The following is a 14,034-nucleotide window of genomic DNA, read 5'->3' on the forward strand; positions in this document are numbered from 1 at the left end:
TATTAGCAAGTCGCTATCGTGAGATATCGACACATGCACTTTGGCACCAGTCAGCTCTGGAACCCAGCGTACTTTGGCTGCTGGCTTGCCTGCCTCCTTATATACGCTAACATCGCCCCACTTTAGTTTCTGGTGTGGATATGCGGCCTTGTATATCGCTTCTTTCAGACACCACCGGGTAGACAGGTATTTGACCACCATTTCCTCAGAGTGCTTGTGCTGCGAGAGCTTGTAGAATGGGCCCATCTCTTCTGGACTAAGAATAAACTTTGCGAAGCGCTCAGTGTATTTACTGCCGCGTCGCACCAGCGTCTCTATACGTTTAACATTCAGCAAGTCAACACCTACTCCCAGCAGCATCGTGCAGTTTAAATTGGAAACAGGATACTTGTAGAACAACAACCATTTTTACGATAAGAATAACCGATGTGTATATTATATGCAAAATTCTGTTTTTGGTGGGTATGGTAGATGTTGGAAATCTCATCTAATCGGGTAAACTGGGTATAAAATATCACGCTAGCTCAGCAAAATACGACGTGGTCCGGGTGGAGAGTGTCAGACCCCTCATTCGCCATCTTCTTTACCACCTCCTGCTCCTGCTCGAGCGTTGTAGCGCGATACTGCAAACGGCGTAGTGGGACATTGGTCCTGTTGGTATCTGGTTGTGAGGTTTCCGGATAGTCACTGCCAATCCAGTGGCGCTTGACCTCAGCCTCAAACCCGCTCTGGATGACCGAGTTCATGGCCATCTCGCACATATCGATGCTCGAGAACTTCCAGAACTGCGCTGCGAATGAGTACTCCTCCACCAGTGGCTCCTTGGTGAAATGAAACTGGAGTGGTGCATCAGTCGACAGAGCCACATTGAGCCCGCACCGGAAATACGCGTCGAATGGGTTGCGCTCATACTCAAGAAACAGCGCGTTGTTACACAGCGGCGACATGGCCAGGCCGATCTGCTCCATGTAGTACAGGTACAGCAGTGCAGGGACCTTGCGCAGCAGGATGCCGTGGTTGATTGCCTGGGCAGTGAGGAACGCAGCCGACAAGTGCTCGGTGTCACCGGCCTCGCCGGCGTGCGGGCGGAACACGAAGGTGTTGAAGCCGCGGCGCATTCGCCACTGGTTCAGCGAGCACAGGTTGGCCATGGTGAAGTAGCAGTAGTACGTGTAGGGCGGGTTGGACTCCGAGTCCCAGACACACGGCAGCGGGTACTTTTTGTGCATGCGACGCTCGGGCTTGGACTCGTCGTCGACGGTGTCGAATCCAACAACACGCCGCAAAAAGATGTGTAGCTTGGGGTGCGAACTCGGGTCCTTGGTGACCTCGAACAGGGGCTGGAAGATGTTGCGGAGCACCTGCTCAAAGTTCTCAACCTGGCCACTGGCCTTGTAGATATTGTACAGGCGCGGCGTCTGGATCAGCCAGCGCACGTTGTTTGAGAACAGCTTGTGGTCGACGACCCATGCTGCCAGCTTGTCCCACTCGTCGATAGAGCGGCCATAGATTGAGACGCGGTACTCGGCCATCTGGTACCTGCTCTGCTCAAGATCGGACATGACCTCCTTGGTGATCTGCGCAAAATACTCGCCGTCGATAAAGTTGTCGGTCTTCATGAAGATTTCGCGTAGTTGAGGTTGGCCCACAGGGTTGAACGAAGAGTTGAACTTGTCGAAGCGGTGGAATGCGCCTTTGTGCGCGTGCATGTCCAGGGTGTCGATCGACAGGTCGTCCGCAGTCAGGTTGAGCGACTCGAAAACCTGCTTCAGTGTCAGCGTCTGACCGTCACGCACAATGACGGGGCGGTCCGGTTCGGTCATGAGCTTCGTTTTCATGAACCTGGCCAGGTTTGCCTGAGTGATTGCGCTGGCGAGGTGAATATGCCCGTCAACCTTGCATACGTTGTACAGGTCACGGTGGGGCACCATCTTGGACTGCATGGTCTCCTCGCGCTCGTTAAGTAGCATGTACAGACGCCAGCGCGCATCCAGATACTGCAAGCGGTGGAAGGCCCAAGTCTTGATGGGGCCGTCTGAGATCGTGTCAAGCACATAATCCAGATCCATGTAGTACTCCTTGATAGACGGCACCTTAGTGAACGGCTCCTGGCCATCGTCTTTGGCCTTTTGGTTTTCAAACACGGAGAATACGCCCGATTCGACCATCTCAAACACGCATTCGTCCTCTAGCACACCGTTGCTCTGCTCGCTGGCTTGTTCCATGTTCTTCAGATACTCATGCATACTCTGAAGGCTCAAATCGATATACTTTTGGCGCAGCCTCATGCATGCCAGCAACTCGTTCCCAACGTGCTTGAGCTCATCTGGTGCCATGACAGCCATTGCACGAATTCTCCTGTCCGGGATACTATTTCTTGAGCTGGTGTGTCCGGTCGGAATGGGCCTGGTGCTAGCGAAGTCGTTGTCTACGGTCATGGCAAAAATGAAAATACTGGTTGCGAATATTGCCAAAGTTTCTGACTATCACTAGCAATTTATAAATGTACAAATAGAACTTGTGGGAAGAGTTATCCATGAAAGCTTCTACTGGTATCACTCCTATTGTAGCTGCTGCGGCCACTGCGGCCACTGCAGTTCGTTGTAGGAATAGCTTGTATGTGAACGCGTGGCAATCTGCACTTGAGGATCCACAAGACTATACTGGTCGCATGGACCTGCAGGATGAGTCATAATACTCTAGCACGGATAACCAAAGACGCGGTGTACTCCAATACAGAAAAGCAAACTTTGTACCACATCGTGGATAGCTGGTGTAAAAGTTGATTCGAGCGTAAATGGTACTGGGCAACTTGCCCGGGACACATAGACACTACCACTTCTCCTTTAGCCTTCATCGCATTTCATGCTATTGACATGGAAGCTATCAGTGCGAGAACAGTAATATTAAGGGGTATACTTACTCGGTTTGCTTTTCCGACAGCGGTTTCTGCACAGGAAGTGACAGAGACACTCTACTTTAGCCTGGGACAGATGTAGCTCGGTCCAGAGCGCTGCTCGGTGATGGGACCGGCTGGGATCAGCTTTCCAGCATCTCTTATCCGCACGCCAGCACTTACAAACACGCTGTCGGCTATGAGCTCACCGTTGCAACAGGACCTTCAGTCAGCGGGAGGCAGCAGCCGCAAAACTGTGACTAGTAGTCCTGCTCTGCTCAAGCACTATACCCTGATGTTTAACTAGCATCACAACACGATAATTTGAGCTTTCAGCATACAAGCAGTGTAGGCATTAGAGTTCAATTTTGAAGAACAATTTACCGAGTAAACTATATAAAGAAACAAGGCAATGATGCATGTGCTCTACCATCACCATTATTCATTGTTATCTGTTGGAAGGTCACGAGTTTCAGCGAGTGGTTTGGGCTGAGTCAGCCAGACAATTATTGTATTGTATAAGGAATGGGCTGTAAGCAGCCAGAAAAAAAGAAAGAACTACGAATAAGAGAAAGTAGCTATAAGAAAGAAATCGAGTGGGGAAGAGGGAGATCCCAAAGGAGGATCGGAGTCATGGCTGTGATTACACATGGATCCGATGAGGAAGGAAAAATTGTAGAAACTCAGAGAATCATAAATTCTGGCATTATCACGTACCAAGTAGTCTTTGTGTCGATACGTAGACAGCCGGAGCTGGCAGAGACTGCTGGCAGAGACTGCTGGCCGGTGGCGAATCTGGGGATCAAGCATGCGCACATATAGTGGCTGAGCATCTGGCAGCGACACTGTCACCACATTGCATCACCATTGCATCACCAATGTAAATAACCGACGTGAGCCGAAGTGTGCCGTGTCAGAGGGTGAGGGGCTGGTTCCCTCCACAATGGCAGATCCCACCCACGCGGTATGCTCTTGCATATATAGTTTGCCTGGTTAGGAAATACCTGGCATTGTGTGAAGTCTGCAGCTCCTGATTTCGGCTCGGAAAAACCACAAAATCGCAGGCACCACCAGCATGAAGGGCACAGTGGCTGCTCTTCCCTAATCCTGGAGGTCTGGTGCTGCAAACCAGGGCTCTCGCCAGGTATAAAAGAAGCCGCTGGGAGCGCTGGACTTCAATGGCCAACACATCAACACAACAACAAAATCTCCCATCTCCTCATGCCTTTCTCTTGACACTCGCTTCTCATACAACCCCTCGTCAAGATGGCCGGCCGGCATTCACAAGCACTCCAGGTCTGCCGCACACCTGCGCGCACATCCGGCAAGCGACATACCCGACATGCTACACTGTCCACACTCGTCTTCACCCTACTCCTGCTCGCTGGCAAGGCGATGCCAAGGCAGCTTCGTCAGCGGCAAGTGCTACATCTCCCTCACACCGACGTCTGGATATACACTGCAGGGGGTCCCTTGTCTAGCCGAAAGGTGCGCAAGACAGGGAACGCACCCGTATATGGCCAGAGCTGTCGAAAAGCAAGCACCAGAAGATGATATCCCTGGGTTGCAGCTCCCTCAAGGTCTGGATATACAGTGTCGGGGTGCCTGGGTCTTGCCGAAGGCGCGCAAGACAGGGCACGCACCTTGTATATGGCCAGAGCCATTTAAGGCAAGCACCAGAAGATGATATTCCTGGGTTGCAAAGCTTCAAGCAAAAGGGAAGGATAACAATGAGGTGAGGCTTGACCATGACGAGGCGGCTGTAGGCTACCCTTAGCAGTAGCGCTTTCTTCTGGCTCACACTCAAGGGGCCATTTTGGAACACAGCTTCGATTCCATGTAAATAGACGACACAATACAACACCAACGATCTGGAAATGTCTGCTCAAAAGGCGTAGCGAGAGGCACTGCCTTCCTATATTAGTCTATCTAGTCTGAGACTCCTAGTCACTAGTAATTTGTGTACCGCCCACACTTGTGATTAGCGCATCAAAATCATTATTAGACCAAGGCTGCTTTAGAGTAAACATTCAAGCTGCTCGCCCTTCTCGTTTACACTTCAGCACACTCTTTTAATTGACGCGTTATTTTTCTGTTCACGGCAAATGCGGAACCCATATGACGAACAACAAACACAAATTCTGGCGCGCATTACGAACAATGTTGTCAAATTGAATGAGACACTGGTTGAGCTGAACGAAAAGGTTGAGGAGATAAACGAGATGAACAGCGACCTGGTCGCATTCTCGAATATCTGGAACCACTACCAGCGCAACGTCACCTTGTACCTGAACAGCACCAAGAGTCTAGAGCCGTCGACCAAGCGCGAGGGCAACTAAACCCGCTTTTTGCGATCTGTTAATAAATCAATGGCCATCGATGGCGTGCTTGCTTCGTGACTTGCCGCTGTGATTGCATCTACCGCTCTTTATCTTTGCATCTCTATTCAAACTGCTTTTTTATGCTCTAAATACCATGCGCTCTTACTTTTACGACAATACTGACCTGGACCAGCGCGAGCTGCACGACTCTGGCATCGAGGTCTCGCTGGAGGACCTGAAACGCATCGGTGTGCTGTACCGCCGGCTGTCAGGCACTCCTGACGAGAACATGGAGGCCATTGAGGCTCTGTGCAAGGAGCGCTCGTACAAGAACCGTGACGAGGTAGGCATATGGTAAAAATCAGCTCTCATAGTAGAAGCATCAACCACTAAGCAACTCTCAGCTAGATTACTGTTTCGCCTGACCTGCTGCCCGGCTACGAGGAGAAGATCAAGATCTTCTTTACCGAGCACATTCACGAGGATGAGGAGATTCGCTATGTCAAGGAGGGTGCTGGATTCTTCGATGTGCGCAACCAGGACGACAAGTGGGTGCGTATCCTGGTCGAGGCTGGCGACCTGCTGATTGTGCCAGCGGGAATCTACCATCGGTTCACACTGGATACGACCAACTACATCAAGGCTATGCGGCTGTTCAAGGAGGACCCAAAGTGGACGCCGATCAACCGCCCAGAGGCTGACTCCAACAGCTACCATGTCGACTACCTGAAGTCAATTGGTGCCTCTGCTTAATGTGTTTTAATGTTTGTAGCAATAGCAGGAACACGGCAATTTCACCTGGAGCACCTGTTGACTTGTTGCCCAAAATCAACGGGGACACGTTTACTTACTAATTGGCTGAGCGAGACTGAGCACGCATTCATGAAAACAACACGCTCTTGTTCCCTGCCACGTTTTTCACACCCCTTATTTTCTGTTGCATTTACACCCACAGCGTTTATCTGAGCCATGAGCAGCGCAACACCCTATGCACCCCGCAGTATGCCGACGGGACAGCGCAACGTCGTGCGCTCCAACGATTCTGCCTCGCTCTGGAACTGTACCCTCTCTCCAGGCTGGACGCAGGAAGAAGTGCAGGTTCTGCGCAAGGCGCTGATGAAGTTTGGGGTCGGCAACTGGATGAAAATAATCGAATCCGAGTGCCTGCCTGGAAAGACGATTGCGCAGATGAACTTGCAAACGCAGCGCATGTTAGGCCAGCAAAGCACAGCAGAGTTTAATGGCCTCCATCTGGACGCGTTCGTGATCGGCGAGCTCAACTCTAAAAAGCAGGGTCCAGGCATCAAGCGTAAGAACAACTGCATCGTGAACACAGGGGGCAAGCTGACGAGAGACGAGGTCGTGAAGAGGCAGCAGAAGCACCGGGAGCAGTACGAGGTGAAGGCGGAGGTGTGGCGGGCGATTGTTTTGCCAAAGCCCGACAATCCGCTGATACTTTTGGAGAAGAAGCGAGAGGAGTTGAAGAAGGTCAGGCTGGAGCTTGAGGAGATTATGAAGCAGATCGAGGAAACCGAGAAGCTGGTGGATGTGCCGGAGCATGCGCCGGGCACAAAGCGGGCTCGCGAGTAGAAGTACAAGTGTAAATGCAGCCCTTTATTAGAGCAAAAGAGGGTGAGGTAAAACGCATATTTTGTCTAAATACACAGGATTTCAAAGTCTACAGCTCGTTCGGGCTTGCCATAGCAGATAAACGCGATTCCTTCGGCATCACCTTCCTTAGTGCCAGAAATATAGGCAAACCCGCCTGTGCGTTTTCGTGCGATATACATCATACCACCGGCATTGTCATGGGCGGCCACTACCGGGATCCTGCCCAGTTCCGAGGCACGGAACGGCGCTGATACCTGGACCCACACTGCCTTGTCTTCGGGCATACACAGTGTCTCGTGCGGGCGGATCATGGCTGGCGCGCCGTTCTGGTTGACCAGGATCCCGGTTAGCTTTTTAGTCGACATCCCTACCACTGTCTTTCCGCGGCTGACTCCACGCCCAACATACACAAGTTCGCCATTGTTTGTGCCAGCGACAAGCGCCTCTTCGGGAATAAACCTAGAAGCGTGGTTGTATTAGTAAAAGATACGTGAAAATTATACGGTGTGACATGAGCGTATATGCAAGGCGATGGCATTAACAAGTAAAAAGATGGTGGGCGAATGCATGGCGGGCGTTGACCAACCCCCTCCCCACCTACTGCCTTTCACTCCGCGCCGCCGCACATACACGTATAAAACAAAAAAATAGAGTGGGCCGGCGGGTATGCAGCACATGCAGATGGATTGGCCGGTTAGTATATGCATGTTGGATGCCTACCCTTGGTTATACGGTGCCCACTGCACATTGTCCCAATTGGGTGCATTCTGTTGCTGCTGCTGCTGCTGTGAATTGCCTCCATACAGCGTGCTCGAGCTCTGTGTGAATGGGTTATACGTAGTGTCGGTTATGCTCATGTTCTGCAGTGGCTGGTACGAGTACTGCGATGACACGCTGTTGTGCCGGGTAGGCCGGGATGTGGCGATAGACGGCGAGTATGGCGGCGGATCATCCAGTGTCTGTTGCTGCACTGGTGGGTAGCTGGGTGAAGTTGGTGTTTGCGACATGTGGCTATAGATGCTAGAATGCCTGGAGACTATGCTTTGCGCGTAGTTCAACTGTGGAGCACTGCCAGGCACCATAAAGCCACCGGGGCCAGGGGCCATGGGTAGTCCAAACGAGCCCTGGTTGCTCCACTGTTGTTGATGCGGGTAATGCTGTTGTTGTGGAGAGTAGGGTTGCTGTGGTGGGTATGGCTGCTGTGGTGGGTAGCCCATTGGCGGCAAGGACGCAAACGACATGGCGACAGACTGCGGTCCGCCCATCTGGGCATTCAAAGCCACGCTCATGGGCACAACAAACCCACCCGGATCGCCTGGCATAAACTCGCTGCTATTTGCTGCATTGTTCGACGGCGAGTGCGAGCTGGTCTGTGACAATGGGCGAGCCGGCTCCGTAGGAGAATGCACCTCGGAGTCTTTGGCACGCGCAGCCTGGATGTGAATGTCCGCTTGAGTCTGTGTCGGGTACATAAATATTTTATTAAAAAAGTGGGGAGTGGAGGAGAGATTGGCGCGGGCCAGGGGCAGGGCTGGAAGCGCATATTTTTGCGTGATGGAAAATACATGCCAGTGCCTCTTATTGCCACTCGCCAAATGGCCTGATTTCCAAGAAAACCCTCCGTGCTTGCGCTAATGATGTAAATGTGACCGCTCGACCATGCTGCAGACTTGGCATGTTGACAGCCGAACCGCAACAGGAATGATTAGGTAAAACAATAGATTCAACAGGAATACGCATACATGTGGAATAAATAAGTTAGGGGGAGCACAAAACCAGGTACTCTTTTGTTCGCTTCTCCTTGCCGTTGTGCGGGAACAGCATGCCCTTCATCTTCTCCGACACTTTGCCGCCATACTCGTTGTCCTTGTGTGTGGTGCGTCCCGCAAACAGCGGGGTCCCGTCCTTCTCATTTCCGCATGCAAACGGCTTGCCGTGCTTCATTTTGGCCAGCTCGAGCCGGCCATCGACCGATACCCACTTTACACTTGAAACAGGGCCACACAAAACCTCAAAGTCGTGGAATAGGACGGGCTTGCCGTCATAGGCGATAACAAGACCGCCCTGTTTCTTGCTGACCATGCCGACTTGTACGCTCCCCTTGTAGTTTGAGCGCCCAATAAAGAAAGGGCTGTCGTAGTAGGTACCGGCGTTGATGGCGTTGTGGGGGATGTCAGGATTCCTAAACATGTTCAATATTTTATTTTCTGTAGAGCAGATAACGATTGTTTTTGATGCATGCAGGTGTAGGGATTGGGATGCTTACTGCTTGGTCACTGGCCGCCAGTTCAACCCCTGTTGCTGCGGTGGGCCTTGCTGCTGGCCCTGAGGGCGGTACTGGCTAGGACCAGGTCCGACAGATGCCTGTGCCTGGATTGGCGGCGGACGCTGCTGGTCTCCAGGAGCACTGGTGTTGGGCCGAGGCGGCTGAGACGACGGCGGTGGGCGGCTGTTGCCTTGGTTCGGGCGAGGACCAGAGTTGTTTGGTGGTGGGTTGTTGTTACGCGGGGGATACGGGGGTCTAGAATTGTCAGAGGGCGGATAGCCAAATCCACCGCCAGGGGGACCGTTTGCCGGGGGGTACCCGCTATTGCCAGGAGGATAACCGAATCCACCGCCGGGACCTCCAAAAGGAGGGCCGCGTGGAGGGTACCCGCCAGGGCCGCCGAAGCCTGGGCCGCCAAATCCAGGTCCGCCGGGCGGAGGGCCCTGTGGGGGATATCCGCCGCTGCTTGGAGGGTACCCACCATAGCCCTGGGGCCCGTTTGGCGGATATCCACCGCCCATGCCGGGGATTGCAAACCCGCCGATATCATCAGGCGGAGGTGGTGGGTACCCACCAGGGCCTCCGAATGGCGCACCACCGCCAGGGAAGCCGGGCATGTGTGTCGACATGGGGCCAGCACCTACCGATGGGTTGTTTGTGGACGAGTACTTTCTTGTGGGGCGGGGAGGCGGGCCGCTACTGCTGTTGTTGAGAGAGCGCGAGGAACTGTCGGGCGGGTAGCCACCAGAGTAATCGCTGGGCGGGTAGCCACCAGAATAGTCGCTCGGCGGATAGCCGCCGGAATAATCGTTAGGAGGATACATTGGAAAAAGAGGGGTTTAGAGAGGAGAAAAAGGTTTTGCGTGCACCACTCATGTAAAGCCGTCGCCGCGCTCTTATATTTGGTAGCAGCTGTGGCCAAGGATTGACGCTGTCGTAATTTTGTCAGCAGCTGTTTTTCCTTTCAACCAAAGCTCCTTAGTCATGTGAAGGGCGGCTTTCAATTTTTCCTGGCCCAACGGGTCTGTTGGGTTGGTTGACACGCAGCGCCTGTCTTGCATTGAGCGTGGCTTGACAGAGCACACCAGTGGTGCTGGCTCTCTTAGTGGTGTGCGCTGCTGCGGCGGATCAGACCCGTAGAAATCAGTAGACGCACAGGAATCATGCACGTAAGGCTTACATTTGCGAGATCTATTTTTAGTCTGGGGATTTCTGGTCGCTAGAAGTTCTATCTGGGCGGCCTTGGCAATTCTCTTCAAGCGTCATGCGGGAGCAAATTTAATTTTCGGCTGCCCAGATCCAGTAATCAGCCACTGGCGGAATAGGGGAGGCGGCCAAACCGTGATGCGGTGCCTGAAACCAGTCTGCATTTTGCACTTTCGTCATCTCTCAATTCAGCAACTATCCATTAAATCCACTTTATACAATGTCCAGCAAAAACGTGCTTGTCGTAGATAACGGCACTGGGTTTGCCAAGGTCGGTTATGCGGGCTCGAATTTCCCTGAGCATGTGTTCCCATCTGTGGTGGGCCGCCCCATGCTGCGTGCCGAGGAAGCCTCGTCAGTCGCCGATATGCCGTACCCGGTCAAGGATATCAACGTGGGTGACGAAGCCGCGGCCCTGCGTGCCATCCTCGACATGTCGTACCCGCTGGAGAACGGTATCATCAAGAACTGGGAGGACATGCAGCACGTGTGGGACTACACGTTCTTCGAGAAGTTGAAGGTCGACCCGACGCAGTGCAAGGTCCTGCTAACCGAGGCGCCGTTGAACCCAAAGGCCAATCGACAGAAGATGTGTGAGGTGATGTTTGAGCGCTACGGCTTCGATGGAGTGTATGTGGCGATCCAGGCTGTACTGACGCTGTACGCCCAGGGCCTGCTCACGGGCGTGGTCATTGACTCGGGCGACGGCGTCACCCATATCATCCCCGTGTACCAAGGGTACTCTCTGCCGCATCTGACGAAGCGCCTGGATGTAGCCGGTCGTCACGTCACCCGCTACCTGATCAAGCTGCTGCAGCTGCGCGGCTACGCCTTCAACCGCACAGCCGATTTCGAGACCGTGCGCCAGATCAAGGAAAAGGTGTGCTACGTCAGCTACGACCTGGATCTCGACAAGAAGCTGGCCACCGAGACCACGACCATGGTTGAGACTTACACACTGCCGGACGGCCGCGTGATCAAGGTCGGCTCTGAGCGCTTCCAGGCTCCCGAGTGTCTGTTCCAGCCCGAGCTCATCGACGTCGAGTCGGCTGGTGTCGCTGAGCTTCTGCTGAACACTGTACAGGCTGCACCCATCGATATGCGTGCCGACCTTTACAAGCACGTTGTGCTGTCTGGCGGCTCGTCCATGTACCCAGGTCTGCCGTCACGGCTCGAGAAGGAGACGAAGCAGCTGTACCTGCAGAATGTGCTTCACGGCGATGCCTCGCGACTCGACAAGTTCAAGCTGCAGATCGACGACCCACCAAACCGCCGCCATATGGTATTCCTTGGCGGCGCCGTGCTAGCCGATGTCATGAAGGACAACCAGTCGTCGTGGGTTACAAAGCAGGAGTGGGACGAGATGGGCGTAAGGGCGCTTGACAAGCTTGCTGTCTACGAGATGCGCGACTAAAGTACCATCACATTTCTCTCTTTGGTTTCTCCATATATTCCCTGTTGCACTTTTAGAGGCCTGCTAGATCGATTAGGTTGGCCAGAGATGGCTTCTTTTTGCCCGCCAGCGGCGACCTGATGAACGAATATGCCGCCTTGGGAATCATGTCGGGCGTCGTGTCGCTGGCGTTGCGGCGCACGATATCCTTGCGGTACTTTGTCGGATTCAGCACCTCTGTTTCTGTGATCTCCATAGCCGGCATCCTGGTCAGAAGCTCCCGGTAAAACCGCTGCACCTGCCGCTTGTGCGGCACCTTGACCCACCGCTGCTCCCACTGTCTCAGCACCTCCTTCTCCTTTGCCGACAACCCCTTTGTACTATCAACAACCCCGGTCTTTGCAAACTCCTCGACCATCTCTAGCGTCTCCCGGTCGACGGGGGGTACCACCTTCCACTTCACTTCCTCCCACCTCTTGTCCTGCATTTTGGCAACATTCAGCTTGTTCCTTGACTTCAGCACATTGACGTTGACCTCCAGCTTGTCTCCAAGCTGCTCACTCGCGATCGCATAAAATGCCGGTCGATACTTTTTGACATTGCTGAGACTTCCAAACACCTGCTCCCGCTTGCCCACACCCGCCATGGCACGCATCAAATCGATCCGCAGCGGCCCTTTGCGACCATACCCGAACTCCAGCAGACTGACAGCGTCTGCATACCGATGCGTGTTGGCGCGTTCGAGCAGGCGCAGCGCCGAGCGGGCTTTCCGGAGCTTTTTGTGTGCACGCATGGGGAGTTTGTCACGCGAGTTGCTGCGGAATTTCTCCTGGGCAAAAGTTTTGATGAAGGTGCGTGTAGGGAGGTCGAAGAATTTGCGCGCCTCTTTGAGGATTCCACGGTATACTGGCACAACCATTTCACGGGTTGGCATTGGACTACGCCTGGCCGCTAGTAGAAACTCCATGGTGTATTGAGCGAAAGAGAAGGAATGGCGAGGGCTTTCATAGAAAAATATTGAAGGCTGTTGAGATTACGGCGATCACGTTTCGCATATTGTGGAGTCCATATGACAAACTGCCAGACTATGGCAATTCCATATCGACATTTTTCTAACTTGCCACAAGGCGGGTGCATGCAAAAATACTACAGTTTGCTACATACCTAGTGTGCACTTGATACGCGGAAGTTGTTGATACAGGTTTCAAGCCCTCGTCCGCTCGTAGCATTCCATCGCCACAGCCCCAAAACTCAGTCAAGGCTACTTGGCTGCCTTCCATCTATTGAGCATGGCCTTGGCTCTCACTTCTTCACGGCTCAGCCTGGTTTATGTCTCCGGCCAACGCTCTGCCACTTGCCTCGTCTTCTGGCTTGGAGGGACCCATCCTACCACTCCTTCGATGGCCACAACACAGGGGTTTCACAAACTGGATACACGAAGCTTTTATGCAGTTGGTAAAACAAACAATTCCCATTTCGGGGGCGTGTGAGCATGCCTTGTCTGGCCTTGAGCATCCTGCCACTCGACAATAGCAGATAAATGGTGTTGTGTGGAAAATGACAAAAAAGAACCCTAGAGAAGCACTACCTAGTTCGTATACGCAAGGACCTGGTACTCCTTGGTGTCGCGCTCCTTGTGGCCATACGGGTACGACATGCCCTTCTTGATATGGGGGGCGCACTTGCCCAGCTGCTGCGATCCCTCCACCAATGTCTTTGCAACGTACAGCGGCTCGCCGGTCTCCTCGTGGCCGGCCTGCACGGGCACGAATCCCTGGATGCTTAGAGAACCCTCCTGCTTAACCCACCGCAGTTGGCTGGCGTCGCCCACCAACACCTGGTAGTCGCTGACGTTTATCTCGTCGTGGCCCCAGCCGATGGCGCACCCGCCCTTCTGGATATGTGGGCCAGCCTTGCCCGGGTGCAGACCGCCCTTGTACATAGCGCGGGCCACAAACAGCGGCTTGCCGTCGCGCTCGATACCACCCTGGACGGCGTTCGGTGGGATGTGTCCATTGGAGCACGACACCCACTGGAACCCGCGGTTGCCAGTGCCAGCACGGCCACCCGGGGGTCCACCCTGCGGGCCGCCTTGAGGAGGGCCGCCTTGAGGAGGGCCGCCATATGGTCCGCCCTGGCGAGGGGGAGGTCCACCGGGGCCGCCCTGCATGAAACCTCCAGGAGGAGGAGGTCCGCCGTAGCCGCCCTGCTGCTGGTGTCCGTAGTTTCCTTGCATGCTGATGGTGATGATGTGAGGTAGCGAAAAAGTATATTAGTGTGAAGGCACGCACTTCGTTTGCAGATGTCTGATACTCCATCCGACCACCAAGACCCTAGCTGT

The 14,034-nt window shown here is 53.7% G+C and overlaps 9 protein-coding genes across 9 annotated transcripts; 4 read left to right on the forward strand and 5 right to left on the reverse strand.

Annotated features, from left to right (window-relative positions):
* Positions 1 to 433: 433 nt before the first annotated feature.
* DL89DRAFT_267702 (AMP deaminase) lies at positions 434 to 2,515 on the reverse strand. The gene has a single exon (XM_040887624.1). The coding sequence runs from the start codon at positions 2,436 to 2,438 to the stop codon at positions 525 to 527; it is 1,914 nt and encodes a 637-aa protein (XP_040743189.1). The 5' UTR covers positions 2,439 to 2,515; the 3' UTR covers positions 434 to 524.
* A 2,486-nt stretch (positions 2,516 to 5,001) lies between these two features.
* DL89DRAFT_293141 (uncharacterized protein) lies at positions 5,002 to 5,235 on the forward strand (the record flags this gene model as incomplete). Its single annotated transcript, XM_040890364.1, has 2 exons — positions 5,002 to 5,058; positions 5,089 to 5,235. The coding sequence occupies 2 exons, from the start codon at positions 5,002 to 5,004 to the stop codon at positions 5,233 to 5,235; spliced, it is 204 nt and encodes a 67-aa protein (XP_040743190.1).
* A 136-nt stretch (positions 5,236 to 5,371) lies between these two features.
* Positions 5,372 to 5,970, forward strand: DL89DRAFT_223666 (1,2-dihydroxy-3-keto-5-methylthiopentene dioxygenase; the record flags this gene model as incomplete). Its single annotated transcript, XM_040884653.1, has 2 exons — positions 5,372 to 5,560; positions 5,626 to 5,970. The coding sequence occupies 2 exons, from the start codon at positions 5,372 to 5,374 to the stop codon at positions 5,968 to 5,970; spliced, it is 534 nt and encodes a 177-aa protein (XP_040743191.1).
* A 148-nt stretch (positions 5,971 to 6,118) lies between these two features.
* DL89DRAFT_267705 (uncharacterized protein) lies at positions 6,119 to 7,241 on the forward strand. Its single transcript, XM_040887625.1, has one exon. It carries the CDS (start codon positions 6,187 to 6,189, stop codon positions 6,805 to 6,807), a length of 621 nt encoding a protein of 206 aa, XP_040743192.1. The 5' UTR covers positions 6,119 to 6,186; the 3' UTR covers positions 6,808 to 7,241.
* Positions 7,206 to 9,018, reverse strand: DL89DRAFT_322866 (uncharacterized protein; the record flags this gene model as incomplete). The annotated part of the gene is made up of 2 exons (XM_040891359.1): positions 7,206 to 8,261; positions 8,605 to 9,018. The coding sequence occupies 2 exons, from the start codon at positions 9,016 to 9,018 to the stop codon at positions 7,545 to 7,547; spliced, it is 1,131 nt and encodes a 376-aa protein (XP_040743193.1). The 3' UTR covers positions 7,206 to 7,544.
* On the reverse strand, positions 8,983 to 9,987 carry DL89DRAFT_162123 (uncharacterized protein). Its single transcript, XM_040883673.1, has one exon. It carries the CDS (start codon positions 9,916 to 9,918, stop codon positions 9,091 to 9,093), a length of 828 nt encoding a protein of 275 aa, XP_040743194.1. The 5' UTR covers positions 9,919 to 9,987; the 3' UTR covers positions 8,983 to 9,090.
* Positions 9,988 to 10,460: 473 nt separating this feature from the next.
* Positions 10,461 to 11,830, forward strand: DL89DRAFT_267708 (Actin/actin-like protein). The gene has a single exon (XM_040887626.1). It carries the CDS (start codon positions 10,521 to 10,523, stop codon positions 11,712 to 11,714), a length of 1,194 nt encoding a protein of 397 aa, XP_040743195.1. The 5' UTR covers positions 10,461 to 10,520; the 3' UTR covers positions 11,715 to 11,830.
* DL89DRAFT_162182 (uncharacterized protein) lies at positions 11,725 to 13,127 on the reverse strand. The gene is made up of 2 exons (XM_040883674.1): positions 12,858 to 13,127; positions 11,725 to 12,694 (listed from the first exon to the last, which is right to left on the reverse strand). The coding sequence occupies exons 1-2, from the start codon at positions 12,971 to 12,973 to the stop codon at positions 11,767 to 11,769; spliced, it is 1,044 nt and encodes a 347-aa protein (XP_040743196.1). The 5' UTR covers positions 12,974 to 13,127; the 3' UTR covers positions 11,725 to 11,766.
* On the reverse strand, positions 12,971 to 14,016 carry DL89DRAFT_161798 (uncharacterized protein). Its single transcript, XM_040883672.1, has one exon. The coding sequence runs from the start codon at positions 13,927 to 13,929 to the stop codon at positions 13,282 to 13,284; it is 648 nt and encodes a 215-aa protein (XP_040743197.1). The 5' UTR covers positions 13,930 to 14,016; the 3' UTR covers positions 12,971 to 13,281.
* Between the last annotated feature and the right edge of the window lie 18 nt (positions 14,017 to 14,034).

The sequence above is a fragment of the Linderina pennispora genome (assembly GCF_002104995.1).
Source record: "Linderina pennispora strain ATCC 12442 chromosome Unknown DL89scaffold_7, whole genome shotgun sequence".
Lineage (NCBI taxonomy): Eukaryota > Fungi > Kickxellomycota > Kickxellomycetes > Kickxellales > Kickxellaceae > Linderina > Linderina pennispora.